We start from the raw sequence: 17,216 nt of genomic DNA, 5'->3' as shown, positions 1-17,216 counted from the left end.
CTGTGAATGGCAGCTGTGACACAGTAAGATGTCTCAAGTCTACAAAATAAACAGTTTGAAAAGTAAGAGTCAACTTAAGATCATGTGTGAAAAGCAAATTCTGTGAGGAATTGCAACAATTTACAAAATATTATGTGGAATGATTTCTCCCAGAGCAAGCAAACAACACTACTGCTTGGGCATGTGATATGTCAGACAACACTAGCTAATCCTCCTTCCAATCAGATTAATGTACACAACCAGCTGCAGCTATATCTCACCAAAACGAGCAGAAATCCTATCAGGAGGAAAACCTTTGGCCCCTACGCACAGCCGGCAGTGAGACGAGTGGGCAGCGCCAAAAACACATATCCCAAAATATTCAATAAGGATCACTGCTGGAGAGTGTAGAGTCACCCAAATCAATACACATATAAATAGTCTCCTCCTGGTCCGAATACAACTCTCACTTTGGAAAAGTGAAATAAATCGGTAGATGGTTGTGTATTTTACTCTGAAGGAAAGGAGGCTAGGCTTGTGTTTTATGGACGTTTTGTTTTTTAGTAATCAATCTGTAACGTCAGAATCTGTAAATATCTTTCCAATTTTACCACAGCCAACCTACTCCTGTACTTTCATTTCCACACAGAAACCTAACAAGCCAAAATGCACTGTGGTCTGACATATCTTTCAAAACTTTTCAGAAACTTTCACATGCTTACATTATTTGAGAGGCTCAGTGGATTTTTTTGATTTTTAGATACAATTATGTCAAACATTTCCACTTGGTCAAATATGATAGTAAATTAATAATATGTTTGAGATTTAGACCATTAAATCAAGATAATAACCATGGAGGAAAACAAAGATTAGTTACCAGACCAATTCAGCTAACCACATCCCGGAACTTGGGATAGTCATTCAAAGTATTGCCATGGTAACTAGTGAGCTACTGGCACCGGGAATCTGGATGCGTTTAAATTCTAACAGGAAGTGGAAGAGTGGGGATTGCAGCTTTAGAAATCTTGGAAGCAATTACACCGGCTAAAGACGTTTTTGTGTGAACGCAGTGACCACGAGGTTGTTCCACAGCCATGCAAAGCGCACCATTTTGTGCGTTCATTTACTGAGTTTTCAGCAGTGTATGGTCCAGTGATGAAGAAGGGGGACATTTCAGACCCCACAGATGCTGCAGGAGCATCCGCTTTAAAGCATAAAAGTACAGAGTAATGAGTGGGCTGTGAATTCAGCCATAAAACCTGAGCCTGAAAATACAATTACTATGAACAGGTACAAAAAATATTATTAACAAATGTTTTTTTTCTTTGTTGGTATAAAAAAAAGCTACACTACATCAAACAAAATGAATACGAATAAATCAAGAAAAAACAAGTCGTTATAAATAAAAGCTATGGCATGTTTCAATGGCATCATATTCAAGTAATCTTGTTAAAGTCCCTGATACTTAGTGGTTCATGTAAACATTGGAGTCATTAACACAGACACAGAACCAACAGGTCATAAGAAGGCAGCAGCAATTCATATGTACAATACACAACCAAAGTCCACGTCTCCTTCACCGCGCTGGTCCAGTCACATCGGTGTGTGTTCAAGTCTTTGAGCGGCGGATGTTGGAGAAATTCAAACTTTAGTGTGACAAAGCCTGCAGCTACAAGCCAGACACATTATCACACATGTGTGTGATGGCTCTGCCACAAGGCTCGACTTTGGAGGTGGGAGAGAAGAGATGACAATGACAGTGAGGAGAGGAACGAGAGAGAGAAAAAAAAAAAAATCACACCACAGGCCCGTTCGAGCAGCGGACGTCACCTGCTGTGAACAAAACAATGAATTCTTCGTCCCCTCTGAGGTCTTATGTGGTGAGGAATTCTCAGAGGGGCCCTTCAGCTCAAACAGGGCTTACATTAGATCAATGTTTGCTGACATTGAGGACACGCAACCTAAACATTTCAGTAACGTGCATAGCCTTGTTTCTTGCCAAATCAGCAACAAGCCTCTGTTTCTTCTGCCCTCGCCTCTAAATGACGGCTCAAGAAACAATTCCAGCCAATTTGTCTCTTTACATTTGTGAAAAAATTTGGATTAGAAAATGAAGAAAAGAAAACATGTCAAGCAGCAAGATATCCTTATCCCGGATACTGCTGCTCTGTGCACTTCTAAAATTGGCTCAGCTATCACACAACTGAGCTCAGGCACTGAATGAGGTGGGTGTTCGATCACACTGCTGCTTTCATCTCATTCACAGTGATGACAGTCAACAATTACACAGATCTAGAAAAACCAGTTCAGAGTATGGCAATAACATTTTTGCAATGCCTCAGTATTTCATGAGCCAGTGGAGCGTTTGTCACGACAGTGTGATGACTTCCACCGGGTCCATCTTGCCTTTGGACCTTTGCTTGCGTTTTAGGCGTGTCTGTGAGATGGGCGGGGGGGCTGGATGTGCTGAAGGTGTTGCCGTGCCGACGGAGAGAGAGAGGAGGTCCGTGAGTGGATGTTTCAGGGTAGGAAGCCGGGATGAAAGCGCAGAAGTGCACACCCGCGGCGGTTTGCGATCTCTCTCCGTCTCCTGGCGTCACCTGTCAAAGCAGCCGGCTGCAAAGGTGTGATGAGCCCCCAGGTAGCCCCCGCTGTAGGCCATACTCAGACAGTGCCGTGGCTCACCTGCTAGAGCCATCTGTACAGAAATCGGGGCCTGGAGCGGCAGAGCACGTGTTACCGGCTGAAGACCTGCGGTCAGGCTTGGGTAAGAGGCGAACCCACTCCCAGGAGTCAGGGAGGGAACCCCAGATAACAAACCCATCCTGTGGGTCTGAAGGAAATCCTGAGACATGGTCCCGATGGGCCCCAGAGCCTGAGAGTCAGCGAGCGCTTGCAGATGGGATAGGGACGGGGAATGCTGGGAGAGGTGCGGGAAGCCATCAGGTTGAAAGAGCAGCTGTGGTGTGGAAGAGGTGGAGGACGAGGAGGAGGTCGGTCTCTGGATGGCTGACACTGGAGAGAGGTGAGAGATCTGGGGCTGAGTCTGCAGGGAGGAGGGACGGTGAGGAGGAGTGGATTTGGTTTTGTTGGCCTCCTTTACGTCGTTGTCATGAGCACTGTGGAGGGACAAATATCTCCGTCATCATCATGAAGATGAAAAATAAATACTTTATATTAAGTAATGAAAAATAACTAATCCCATTATTGTATTGTAGGGAGAAAACACAACGTGTGAACACATCAGGGACATTTCCCTGCAAAGATTTCCAGTGGTCAGAGAAATCCATTAACGGGAGTAGAGATCAGTGTGAAACAACCCTTTTTACTCCCACACAATTAGTCTGAACATGTCCAAACAATTGTACTTACAGGGGAGCAGACAAACAAACACACACTGCCTCCCGCTGCCCAAAAAATGTCCAACTTAATTAATGTTGTTAAATTACACACCACATTATTGCACACAGCGTTATAAGCCTCTGTGTCTTATAATCCAAAAACCATGGCAACAAAACTACAGAGTGAGAGAGTGGCCTTAAAGTCAGAGGCTCATCTGCTTGGATTTCTTTTCTCTATATGTACATGTGTGTGTGTGTGTGTCTTGTGTATCTCTTACAGCAGCATAAGTTCAATGCACTGGGTGAGGTGGTCCCAGGTGTAGCCTGTTAGCAGATGCAGAGCTGTCGTCCAGCTTGGGGAAATCTGCAGACAAATGCGAGAGGCTGCCACACACGCAGAAGCGACCTGAGATGGTCGGAAACTCAGGAAGGCGTGATCTAGAAGAATCCAGACACAAGAGTTTTATGAATCCTTCCCTCAAACTTACATCACAAGCAAATATATTAATGAACAAACAAAGCAATGTCACCCTCCACTTCCAGACCCACCTTGCAGTGAGACTTCCAGAAAGTAATGAGTGTATTTGTCCATGAAAGCCTTGGTTTTGGAGAGGGAGGATAGGGGCCAGCCGTTGTACAGGTCGCCCTCCTGCACAGAGGCATGGAGGTAGTAGTCAATAAAGTGGGCGGGTGTGGGCATGCACAGATTCCAGCCAAAGGTCTCCAGCAGCAGGAGCTCCATCTTGATCAGATCCTTCTTGTTAAGAACCAGGTTCAGGCTGCACATGAAACCCAGAGAGTTCAGCTGCTCCAGTTTGGGAACCCGGTCCTCTTTCTCCTCAAATTTACCTGGAAACAAAAACGTACAGAAGATTTTAGAGTTTAGTGCAAAATAACAAATTATGCAGCAGGGCCAATTATTAATTTTTCTGATTTTAAGATGACACATACAGCTATTGTTTTTTGTGCAACATAGACAGTTTACATTTAGATCCTGTAATGTACTTGGTTAGCAAGCATAACAGCAGCAGACTGGGAGGTCATTGATGCGTCAGTATAATCAGTTTGAAACCCCTGAGCGATTTACTGTGCTCTTTTGAATCAATGTTTTAAATTAATATTATTTTATTTTATAAACAATTGATCCAACAAAAGTTAAATAATCATTAATTGCAGCCAATATTTATTACTAAGATGAAGTCTGTGAATCATGTGAAATAGACAGTTAGGCTTAAGAGTTTCAAGAGCCTGAAAGCTGATAATATAAAACATATTAATTAAAATCCCAGCCTAAAAAAGCCATAATTGTATAGACAGATGTATAATCCCAAAATCTCTGCGGATATTCTTAAACCCAGTATTTTTGATGTAATGAATATTAAAAAAATATTTCATTCTAAATTACTTTATTTCTTTTTTACAATAACTAATATCTGCAGCCACATGCAGCAGGTTTATGGTCAGTTCTAAAGAGCCTGCTTCCACATAAACTAACAAGTGCCTGCTAAGCATTAGCAATTAAGTTAACTATTACTGCACATCTGGCCATAAAGCTAAGCCATTACACTAACAAGCATTGGGAAGCATCTCTATATGTTTACAGAGCATGCAGCACTTACTGGGGATTACACAAGCCTGACTATTTTCTATGAAAAGCGAGTAATCTCGATCCCTGAGATTTCTGTCCCTCTCACTCCACATCAAGACATTACAGCAGTACCACTATAGTGAGCCCCCTCCCCAATCGCCATCCCAAGACATACTTTCCATAGCAACAGCCCCCAGGCCCCTGGGGTCCATGTGGCCAATGAAGAGGGGTGACTCTGGTTTTAATCCACAGGTCCAACAGGCCTCTGCTCAAACTTTAAGAATGAGGGCAAGGAGCTGGGTGTCAGGTTACACTGATACAGGCTTTTCTCTGAAGCATGTGCCTTAACTGCTCACAGCTTCAAGTAGAAAGAAGTGGGGGAACGGTGTAGACTTACAATGGAACAGATTCTGTCCCAGAACTGAAGCCCCACAGCTACTGAATTGTTCAGTAGCATTAATACAGGAGAATACAATATTGATGCATATTTTTTATTAAATACCAAATAATTAGTCTTGATGATTTAATTAACTTATGTGCCCCAATATAGCCTCGACTAGCAGTATATACACATTTAATAATAATGTATTCAATCACTTTAATGTAGTCATGAGTGTTTATTAATATATTTATATATTTAAGCCTGTGTACAACCCCATATGCAAGCTGTTGTATAAACAGTTAAGTATCAATATAAAAGAAGTCTTAATGTTTAAAGTTATAATTTGTGACAAATATTGTCACAAATATTTGTCACTAATTTTCAAAACATGAATGTAATATTTATGTGCAATTTATAAACACTAAATGAGGGGACTTGTTGTGTTCGGGATGATACATCTCAAAGGGTTAGATTCTAATAAATAAAAGTCTGGTCTGTATCCTTTTAAAGATACCGAAAGCTGGAGCAAATGAAATGACAGGGAAAATACACCTAATACAAACAAACCAACACATGAATATACAAATAACCTCATCATGCACACTGCTCGGTGGTTGTTGTAGAATTACTTGAGATTATATGTTCAGATGAGGATTGAAATGTTATGTTTCAAAACATAAATCCAGCTGGGAAAAACAACAACCGTGCTGTTGAGGCAATTCTTGGCCTCTTATCTAAAACCATGGCAACTGAATGTTATAAATAGGACCTGTATTAACTTTAGTGAATCCTTCAAAAGACGACTGTCTGACATGCCACAGCTACTGTGGTTGTCTTTGATGGACCTCTCATACCTCTTTATGCCTACGTATCAGTAAGGGGACTCATCTTCCTACCATGTGTGAGTTTTACCACAGATGTTGCGACCTGCCATTAAACAAAGCAGAAGAGGGGGAATGGCTGAGAGAGCATGAGGGGAGGCGAGAGGGGAGGCGAGAGGGGAGATCTGCAGCCCAACAGGCTAGAGGGGTAATTAGCAGAGAGGCAGTAATGGCGTCTCTCCGGCAGAACAGGAAGCACAGTGAAACAAGGCTGTTAAGGGCTAGTTGCACGGCCCAGTCCACACTTACCCCTTTCTCTCACCCTCATATCCTCTGGATCAGGCCTCTGTCTGCTCCCAGACTGCTGTGTCCACACAGACGATGCCATAAAAAGCCATCAATGCCCCCAATCTCCACACAACCCCAGCCTTTTTTGATCTTTAGAGAGACAGTGGAAGTCAATCTCCTCATTGTGCTCTGTGATTACTCCTTTGGTTTACTACTGTGGGTGTCTGGGCGCATGAGAAACGTGGGACGCCCCAACAGCTTGGAAAAAATTAAAACAACCAACAGAAATACAGTAGCAGATTGAGCCACAAAGCAGTTTAACTCACTGTAAAAAGAACCGACTGCGGTGTAGATCACAGTCTGTGTGACAATACAGGGCTCTCATTCATTTCAATGAGATGCCACAGCTAGAGAGCAGCCACAGAGGGATCCAGCAATAAAAAATAAAATAAAACTCTGGGCCAAAACATAAAAATCCTCGTGCTCCGACGTTTCTACTTTTTCTGAAGCACAAGCAACGTCATCCAGTGTCAGGGCCAGGTCTCATTTGAAATTGATAGAAATAGGTGCTAAGAATCTGAGGAATATTTTTTGTTTTCCACTGTTCTTTTGAAAAACATTTATTACCAGAGACACTCTTGGTGTTTTTTTCATAAGCTACTATTTGTTTTATCTCTAGAGCTAAAAAAACAGGATAAACTGTGCATTGAAATCTCAATTCATTTTAGAATTGGGATATTTCACTCTGTCTTGCAATTTGTACAATCCCATTTCAAAAGAATATGAAGCCTCCTTCAGTGTCATTAATCTGGACTTCCTCAAATGTATTCCATCTTCTCACTGATACCCTGTAGCAACATGCAAACACCTCTGCTGTCCTTCTGAAAGTGAACACTGAATTCCTCTCCTGGGAGTTCAGACTACCTGGAATGCAGGCGACTCGATGATCCTATCTGAAGTCAGCGAGCAGGGAAGAGACACAGTGATGACGGACAAAAACAGCCTTGCTTTTTATTTTGGATCTACACCAGCTATCCTTTCCATGTACTGACACTACAGGAGGCCCACTCACACAGGAGGGGTTACAGGTCAGGGGTTAGGGAGAGGTAAGGCTGGGTTGCAGCGCCTCCTCCCAGGTGTGCTGCTTGGGGAAGGAGGTGAGGGTGCGGAGTGGTTAAGAGTGATAGGGGCCGTTAGGAAACCTGAGAGGTGCGTTCTCGCACAGAGACAAAGAACATTGTTTCTGTTGATCCCCATTTTAACGAAACCAAATTTCTAGTTCAGTTTTCATTGTCCCAAATGAAGTAAAATAATTATTTATAAGGAATAACTCAAGTTAATCTTTACTTTCCTCTTCTTTCACTTGACAGCCAATAGAGGAATTTCCTTTGCTTGTTAAACTCCCTTTTATCTACTGGTTCATCTTTCATTGGGAGTGTGAAATCGCTCACAGCTCCATCACAGAATCTCTGTGTTGCCACCCCTGGCCCTGGCGGCTCACGCATTGTAGGCCCAGGCTGACCCTTGACCCTTGATGCTAATGCCTGGGTGACCAAAGAGAATCCTAGAAAACTCGCCCTATGTCTGTGTGCGTGTGTTGGGGGGGGGGGGGTCTTGCCATATAGGTGATGATGGCCGACACAGAGAGAATGTGAGCAAACAGAGCCTTGTGCATTACACAACAAAACACTAAATATTATTACATTTTGAGATGTAATATTATTACATCTCAAAATGTGTCTAATCTACACAACAGCTCCCCAACATAAAATATGAACTGGTGCTTTAGTAGCATCTGATAATAATTTATGATATCCACATGTCCACACCCATCTCTACATCTCTACATAATTTCATTAATGTCGAGGGCTGCACATGACAACAGTTCCATCAGAATTACTGTCAAACCTCAGAGGGGCATAAAAGGGGGAGTGGGTTCCCTATTCATCTACATTTCAGGGCACCCTGCAGAGTGGTTCACTTCTAATATGTCCCATTTTGCAGGCCACCTCTTCTCCCTCCCTTTCCACCCTGTTTAACATCAGCAGCCAACCTGGCTTTGAAGTACCGCTCCACTCATTTCCCAACCCCCCCAGGGATGTGGAGCTGCTTTTACTGGCCACCCTGTCCCAGGACCGGCTCTCTCCGCCTGTCCCTGACAAGGTGAGAGAACGAAGAGGAAACACAGCTAGCAGCTAAACGCAGGAAGACCAGAACCCACTCAGTTCAATTGCTGTGCAGTAGTTAAGCAACGTCCATTCAAATAGGAAATACATTTAGACATGAACGTGTATGTTAATCAGGGTGATCAGGATGTGCAAAAATCCATAGGTTTATCGCAAGGTTGCCACGGCAACCATCTCCTTATTTAGCAAGGTTAGCTTACAGCAAGTCTCTACCACGAACACACAAACACACGCCTGCACACTCAACCTCCAGCCCTCAGTTTCTGCTCCCCTCCCCCTCTCTGGGAAGCGTCTGGCTGGCTGTCCTGCTTGCATTGACAGGCTTTTGTTTGAGGCCTGACTCGGAGAGCATATGGCAGGTGCCCCTCAGCACACAGTCCCCCCCCCTACCCCCAGGCTCTGAGGCCTATGTAAGTGTACTGTTTAGTGACTGAGCTTCTTGTGCATTTCACAGGATGCTCTTTTTTTGCTTTAGAGACCCTTCATTGGATCAGGTTGACTGAACAAAATAGAAGACATCCAGCATGAATAATAAGTCACAGTGGAGACATGACAAATTAGATTGCTAGAGCATCTAACGTTCATTATCAGGATCCACAGACCAACTTCACTGAATACATAAATACATTAGGAAGTGTTGCAACAACAATAAAAATCCATAGCAGTCTTGTGCTGGCAGGCAGCAGAGACACATCGACAATCTCATTTACCATAACAAATAGCTGCAATATGCAGAGGTCTGACTCCAGGGAGCAAGATCTGTCAAGAAGACTGATGTGATCACTGCAGGACTTCATGGAATTTAACACAATAGACATTTAAGTTTGTGGAGTGATTTCAAATGGAAATATGCAGTGTATACATAAACAGCCTTCACTGAAATTTACATTTCATTTTCCAGGATTTTGATTTCCTTGAAAAATTGTGTTCTCTGGAATAAAGTGAGGTCTCTTAATAAGTACCCAACAGTCAATAACACTCTGTCCCTGTGGGTTCGAAAACCTGACAAAGATCTTCCTCTTGCAAATGAAAAGGAGCTCATCCATGAACAAACACATGCACACACAAGCATCCACAAAAACACACAGCCACAATGGAGTAACAGGATTAAGCAGTGACTGCTGAGAGGCACAAAAGAGGTCGCGATTAATTAACCGAGTGCAGAAGCCAGAAATATTTGAAGAAAGACAATGTATGTGCCTGTCAAAGGAAGGCAGAGGGATCTGGGGAGGCCGTTCAATAACTAGGCCAGATTCCAAAGCACCTCAGGACAGATAAAAACCCAAGACAACTTTGAATCAAACACCCTTTCAAGCCTTCATCCATCATGGCAGAGACTCCCTAGAGTCGTGGAGGAGTCAGAGGCAGGAGAGCAAAGAGGAGTGAGGCAAACCAACTGAACTCCACAATCAAAAGATTCTACAAAAAAAACGATAAAGGAGAGTTAAATTAGAACCTCTGTCCAGGTTAGGTTGAAAATATTTATATCACTCCAAGAGCCAACTCTCAAAGCTATTCTTGGATCCTTGTGAGATTGCTTTTAAATAAAACCTCTTTCAAGTGTCATATTCAAATCTATTGCACCACAGAGACTACTCTGATTGCAGAGATGGCCTCTGTGCCTCTAAACATACACATGCACACATGCTGAGCCCTCCCAAGTGAGCGGACCCTGTTCCAGACTCCCTCTTTGACGTTATCATTAGTCTAATTACCCATGATGCCGAGGGCTGCATCAATGCACAGAAAACCTCTGTCGGTGAATCACGAGGCAGACACAGAGACACTAATAACTAAGACGCAAGCCACACCATGCGTCAGCCAGACAAAGATTAACACACCTGCTTTTGCAATAAAGCATTTTTCTGTTTTGCAGCAGAGAAACATGGTTACTGGTCGTCGCACCACAGCAGTGAAACAGAAATTCATACAGAAAAATTGACAGCTTGAGAAAAGCAGCTACAAGTACAGAACAACAACAACCAATCGAACTGGCTTAAAAACAAGGAACCGTAGTAAAATAAAAAGTTTCAACTTGACTTAGTTTCTGTAAAATGCTTTTTGCAGGGACAGTTTTTAAATGATAACGCTAGTATTTTCTAAACATATTTTCATAAAACAAATCCCATGAAAAGACCTAACTGAACAAGCTAACAAACCTTATTCCAACTATCATATTGTCAGACTTCTCCGTCCTGTCCGTTTCCCCCGATGGTGGAAAGGCTCAATAACAGCAAATGATTGTATGATTGTACAAATGCAAATACAAACAATGCAGGTCATTCAGGACAATGGTGTGGCACGCTGATGAAGTAGAGGTTGTGACCCAGAGGAATACACTACATCAGACTCCACAGAAGTGTAGGTATGAATCAATCTTTTAGGTATGAAAACATAGCGATCGCAAAGAAAAGTGCTAATGAATAATTAACCAGAGGATTGGTGTGGGGGTTGGATGAAATGCATCCAACAATGTTTTCAGAGATAAAAATGAAAAGGGGGGGGGGTGAAAACATGTTTTAATAAGAGGATATTTTAACCACATGAAACTGGTTCATCTGAGATTCACTGTATAGGATTAGAATAACAGGAGCAGCCCCAGACGTGTTATCCCAGCTAGCATCAACTACACAGATAACGCTCTGTAGTTTCCACTAAAACAATGGTATAGTCATCCCACCACAATGCTAACAAGGAGTCTTTCGTGAAACTAGCGTCGCAGCGTTAGCAGTGTAGCCGGAAAATGAAAATCATCATGGTCTCTAACTCAAATTAGCCTTGTGAGGGGCCTTGTGCCATCTGGGTATGAACCACAGCCACGGCTCCTTTTTTAGCTCAGAGTATTTACATTGCAGCTCTTGTGAATTTGCACGTTATGATGACAACATAAAATCTAATCTTAGTTAAGCTACCTCTGAACTGTTTCAATATTTGGATTTGAGAACTGTAGTTTCCAAAGCAACAATTTCAACACGCGTCTCGGAATAATAAGGAAGATGAAGGGTTAGTCAGTCAAAAACCACCTGGAGTGTAAAACAGACATGTAGACGGAGTCAAGGAAGAAGCTGGAAGGCTGTTTAGGGACTTACTGGCTAGGAGCAGACAGGAGAGGGCGATCACATAGAGCTGCTTGACAGCCACATCATAGTGGTCCATGAACAAGTCCAGCAGGTAGACGGCCAGGTGGCGTGCTGTAGGACATAGCTGATACCGATTACTGAGGATGGCCAGCAAGTCCGCGAAGTACCGTCGCATGCCAATCTGCGGCGAGTGAGCCCGGTACACCGGCAGCTTCAGCTCCTGGAGAGGGAGAAGAGAAGAGGAATGAGAAGGGATGCAAATGACGGCAGTTTGGGGGGTGGGCAGGAGGCAGAGGTTAAGAAACACAGAGGCTGTAAAAAATATGCATAATAATAGCAAGCAATGCATCTCTCCTGCTGATTGTGTTAAACTGCTTTCAGGAGAGCTGCTGACGGTCTGAAATACTCATGTGAGGAATAAAACTAAATTTAACACCAAAAAATAAACATTTTATTCACAATCGCTGCATAGAACTGGAGCTAATCTGGGTCATTGCAGGGGTCTCGATGGGCTGAGGGCGCTGGTGTGTGGGTGTGTGTGTGTGTGTGGTTTTTAGCGGGGGGAGGATGAGGGGGGTGTGGAGGTTGAGTAGTAGATAGGATTAGGTTTCACCCCTAGCACATCTCCTATTCATGTTCAATTAGCTGCATGTGTTTCAAAGTGGAAGGAAGATACTCGGGGGCATTAGCATTGAATCGGCCTCTTCCCCAATCAGCTGCAGAGAACAGGAGAGCACATGGCTCCGGTTTCAGAATCGGCTTCAGACCGCAAAACAATGGACGCACAAACTTACTTTCCTCAGTTCTTAAGCGGCTAAACCCCCCCAAAATAAATTAGTTTTCAAAAAATGTTTTTTTTAAATGATGTGTTTTTCTGAATCCGGGTAAAAACAAGGGCTTTTGATTTGGATTTAATATGAGATTGGGGATTTCCTGGTTAATCTCCTTTAGATCACACAGTGAGGGGTCCTTATATCAGAGGAGTTATACAGACACACACACATCGCGTAAGGACAGTTGTTGAGGAATATCCCTGCCTTTAGGCTCTGAACATCTCAGGGCTACAGGGTGACACTATTTATTTTGAAAGCAACTGAGACAACAAGGATGCTCAGACTGACACTTCAATTGAATCCAAAAATAAACAGTACCCCCACTTCCAATTCAACATATAGCAGCTCCACCCCCGGTGCCACAACCCACCACACCACCCAGTCCTCCCCAAACTCTTCTCTCCTCCCACTGCTGCAGATTCTGCCTCTGGTCCATCTGTCTGTCTCGGGGTACAAGGGCAGTGGGAGGAGGGGGCTGCTGCCGAAGTCTGGAGGGGCTCCAGGGGGTGGGTGGGTGGAGAGGTGCCTTTGTGGGGGACCTGCACCATAATTAAGGATTCCACAGCTGCCTCCTCCTGATTTGCATGTCTGATAATTTGCCACATGCTACACACCACCACTATCTCCCACATCAGGGCATTATCACTGCAGCAAATGTCATTAAGGCTGGAAGAGACAGTGGGGGAGCAGGCGCCAAGCAGGAAATGTTAACACAGACACCCATTTCACCTCCTCTTAATTCCACAGAAGCCGAGGTGACCGAAACCCAAAGCCATTTTAAATTCATCACGTATAGAACTTGAGTAAATTTAGTTTTGGAATGTTAACTCGTATCATGAACTGCACTGGCCTGTCTAATCTTATTCTTGTTTTTTTATCGTATTTTATTTTGCTCTTTTTAAATCCTGTTGCTTTTTGTATGGCATCATGTTGTAATACTCCATGTAAAGCATTTTGAATTGCCTTAAATAAACGAGCCCTGCTTCATTGCCATCATCAAACAAATTAATTAACGTATCATCCACAATAAAAATCCATGTTCGCGTTAGTTTATGAGTCCTTAAATCCAAATACTTCAGAATTTAGTAGAAAAACAAGATGCTCCGTTGGCATAATAAGAAAGTAAAAGTCAGCATGTTGCAGAAGTATTTGAGGTATGATTAAAAAATATATATATAATGCCAGAAATCTCCTATTATCGTCTTATATTATATTGTGTCTAAAAGTAATTGAAATCTTTTTAGAAACAGGGCATAACTTCTGTTGGGCTTAGTGTTATTTTATAATCAGTTGTGAAACAACTATACAGTGTGTTGTCTTCTACCAGTTCCTAAATAAAAACAACAAATCTTATATGTCTCTCTAATTAGTCTCTGGCATTTCTCACTTCACCACATGAATCGTATTGCTCTCTTTTCTAACTCTGCAGAATTCACACTGAGGACATTTCATTACACAGCATTAACTGCAGCGAGCCTGTTGCTCAGGATTCAAACCAAACTGCTGTTATAAGGAGATCAAACCTGACATTAGACTGACGCTATCACCCCCTTTCATTACGGCATAGGAGAAAAGAGTGGGTGTGTTGTTTAGTTTCCAGCTCTGCGTACAGATCCTCACTCTAACTGACAGCTCGCTCTGAGTCAGACACTGTCCAGCATGAACACAAATGAATCAAACTGTGTGTAAGTGAATGATTCATTGTGAGTCTCACAAATATCTGATTCACTACAGTCCTCTTTCTCCACATAAATACACATAACCTCACTCGCACGTTCAGGCGCCCGACGTCTCAAACCTGATCTGTATTCAGCTCCCCATGTGCTGAGCTGGCAGCAGAGCCTCAGCTAGAAGATGCCAGTCAAGTGACAGATGTCTCCATTAAAAAGGGGACACATGGGAAGAAATATGATCATGCTTGGAGGATAATTAAGACATTCTCAATTAATGAGTCTTAACTCCTCCATGTAATCTAATTTAGACCATGTTTAAGTAGACAACAGGCCCGTGTAATTATTTTAACTTCCCAACTTTAAATAAACTGTGTGGTATATGTGGAACAAAGATGTCTGGCTTCACAATGTCCAAGTTGTTTTGACTGCATTATAAATGATTTCTTGATTAATCATTAAAATGTTAATAGATTAATAGTAAATCTGAAAATAGGATTACGATACGATTAAATTCATAATGAGACAATTATGTCCTGGATTAATCAATTAAAAAGATCACAATCTTCTCAGAGCCCATTACGAAATTTTAACAAAACGTCCAAAGCCCAAAGAAAATTGATTTGTTTTTGATACCAGAATAATTAAATTAGTAAAAAATCCTTTTCCTTTTGACTTGAAATCAACAAATCCGATTTAGATGTATTTTATTACCTGCACCACAAAGGTTATGTTTTCACCCGTGTCTGTTGTAAACAATTTAACACAAAAACGAAAAAAAATGAATTACCAGAAAACTAGGCCGAAGGATGCTATGGGGGTCAGGGAGGAATGAAGTGATTAATCCACTCTTCATTTAGCCTGGTCTAGTTTAGGTACACAATAATATACTTTACAACAGAAAAAAACACCAAGGTTGGTATTGGGTACAGCTTGTCACAACTTAAATTAATTTCATGTGACAAAAAAGTTTGTCTTAAATCGGACAACCACGCCAAACAAAATTGTTTAAATAAAGTTAAAATGCTCATATCAATCAATATAATTATCATGATAAATGTCACATTATTTTTTGTGTTAAGTTTAAAGGCTTGATTTTTCCTCCTAATGTTTTTAAACTCTTCTTTGAGGGCAGAGAATGACAAACACTTTAAAAACCGATGGATCAATTATGTGTTACACCTCCTCATTGAGCATTCAGCATGAGAATTCAACTAAAGTTGTGTTGAAAATGATATTGAGATAATTTCTGTTGTTGTATCGCCACACTCACCTTGATGCGGAGGGACTGGTGGATATCTGCAGCTAGCTGGCCTTTCCACCATTGCAGCTCCCTCTCCATCTTTCCCATCCAGAGGAGAGTTCAAGAGTCAACTTGTTACCTGCGGAGACACACAAGTCCAAAACAAGACACAGATCAGACACTTTAAAGTCAGTGACTTTAGGAGAAATGTGAGGATTGTTAGATAATGAAGAGTTTTCAACTGAGAAAAACAAACTGAATCTAAGTGTTTGTATGAAATAGCTTATTAAATGTATTAATTTTTATTTTATTAGCTGTGTGTTGGTTTTGTTAGTCAGAGCAAGGCTGTGGTTTGAAGCTAAACTTAAAGAAATCTAGAGGTTTTGACAAAGTTTGCTAACATCTCGCTGATCTCACACAGGTCTGTTTGGCTGCATAGGCCATTTTCTCTGCTCGGGAATTTAAATGGCCCAGTTGAAAGACTCGCCGGACCACGTTACTGGTCAATGAATCGATGCAGCTTTCCTCTGGAGCCAGTTTAACACGATTGTTCACATTTAGTAACAAACCCAACACAACCTTATACGGGTTATCATTCAGAAGGCGCCTGCAATACGAGACAAACAGTGAGGCTACACAACTTAACTGTCCTCTCTCGCACACACGCACACACAGACAGAGTCGCCTCGCTTCAGAACAAAAACACACACCGACGTAAAACCCCACAACCTCCCCGCAAACCCTCACACATCCCCGCTGCAGCTCAACGAACCTGCTCAACTTCGTACCGTCGCGGTCCACACATGTGCCGCTCGCCGCTCCGACGGGAATGTCCCCCCAGCCCCTTTGTCTCAGTCCGACATCCTGAATGAGAGAACTCCTCCTCGGCTCAACTTTGAGACGAACCTTCCGCTTCTAAACGCAAACTTAGAAGCCGCGGACAAGTTCCCCGAGCCGCCGCCACCACCGAGTCCCGGAGCCGAGCGTCGGGTCGAGCCGTCTCCCCCAAACTGTTGACACTTTCCCCCAGAGAGCTCTGGCTCCGCCGCTTCCTCTCCGGTGGCTCCGCGGTAACACAGTCGCCTCCTCGGCTGCACCAGCTGCTGCTGCTGCTGCGGAGAGACGAGGCTCCTGCTCCAGGTCCCTCCTCCAGCCTGGGAGTTGTAGTCCTTTAGAGGTCAGCGACGGAACTACAAACACTCAATCTCTTCCTTTTTCATTTTGCTGGCTTGTGTTGACATTTCTAAACAGTAAAAGGGCAGAGAATGAATTTAAATGGTAGAATACTAAACGGCAAAAAGTTTAAGTAAAACAAAATTAGGTCACAACAATTGTGTAATTTATTGCATTACTTACCCTGACCCTAGATTACAGAAGCATATTGCTGCCACTTTAGAATAAGAAACCCACTGACCAGTATCACCTTAAATATGATAACTTATTATGAAAAATATAAGACATATATTATACAATATACAATATTTCACATTATAATTTGATAACTTATTAGGGCCCGAGCACTGATAGGCACTGACAGACAGTGTGGCCCTATTGAAATTGAAAGTAGTGAAAAATTACTTTTCATTTATTTTCTGTTATTTATTAAATTTTTTTTTTAAATGTATTAACCTCCTGCACAGAAGCGGACTGCGCACATCCTGCGCAGACGACTTGATCCCCCAGATACTGACTCAAAATATAATAAGAAACTAGGACTGTGAGCAGCACTGTGCTGGCCTGATTACTTGCGATCTCGGGAACTGATGCGGTTGCAGGGAGGACGAACAGGTACCGGGTGAAAGGGC

The 17,216-nt window shown here is 42.6% G+C and overlaps 1 protein-coding gene across 2 annotated transcripts; it reads right to left on the bottom strand.

Moving 5' to 3' along the window:
* Window positions 1-2,545: 2,545 nt before the first annotated feature.
* ccnjl (cyclin J-like) lies at window positions 2,546-15,519 on the bottom strand. Of its 2 annotated transcripts, XM_061079854.1 has the most exons (6): window positions 15,442-15,510; window positions 11,675-11,885; window positions 3,870-4,169; window positions 3,599-3,758; window positions 3,043-3,098; window positions 2,546-2,946 (listed from the first exon to the last, which is right to left on the bottom strand). In XM_061079854.1, the coding sequence occupies exons 1-6, from the start codon at window positions 15,508-15,510 to the stop codon at window positions 2,576-2,578; spliced, it is 1,167 nt and encodes a 388-aa protein (XP_060935837.1). In that variant the 3' UTR covers window positions 2,546-2,575. The 2 variants fall into 2 exon arrangements, with proteins under 2 accessions (XP_060935837.1, XP_060935835.1); XM_061079852.1 differs by having other exon boundaries at window positions 2,546-3,098; window positions 15,442-15,519.
* Between the last annotated feature and the right edge of the window lie 1,697 nt (window positions 15,520-17,216).

The sequence above is a fragment of the Limanda limanda genome, chromosome 10 (genome assembly GCF_963576545.1).
Source record: "Limanda limanda chromosome 10, fLimLim1.1, whole genome shotgun sequence".
NCBI lineage: Eukaryota > Metazoa > Chordata > Actinopteri > Pleuronectiformes > Pleuronectidae > Limanda > Limanda limanda.
The sequence above is the reverse complement of the archived record's forward strand: the minus strand, read 5'-3'. Positions and strand labels throughout refer to the sequence as shown.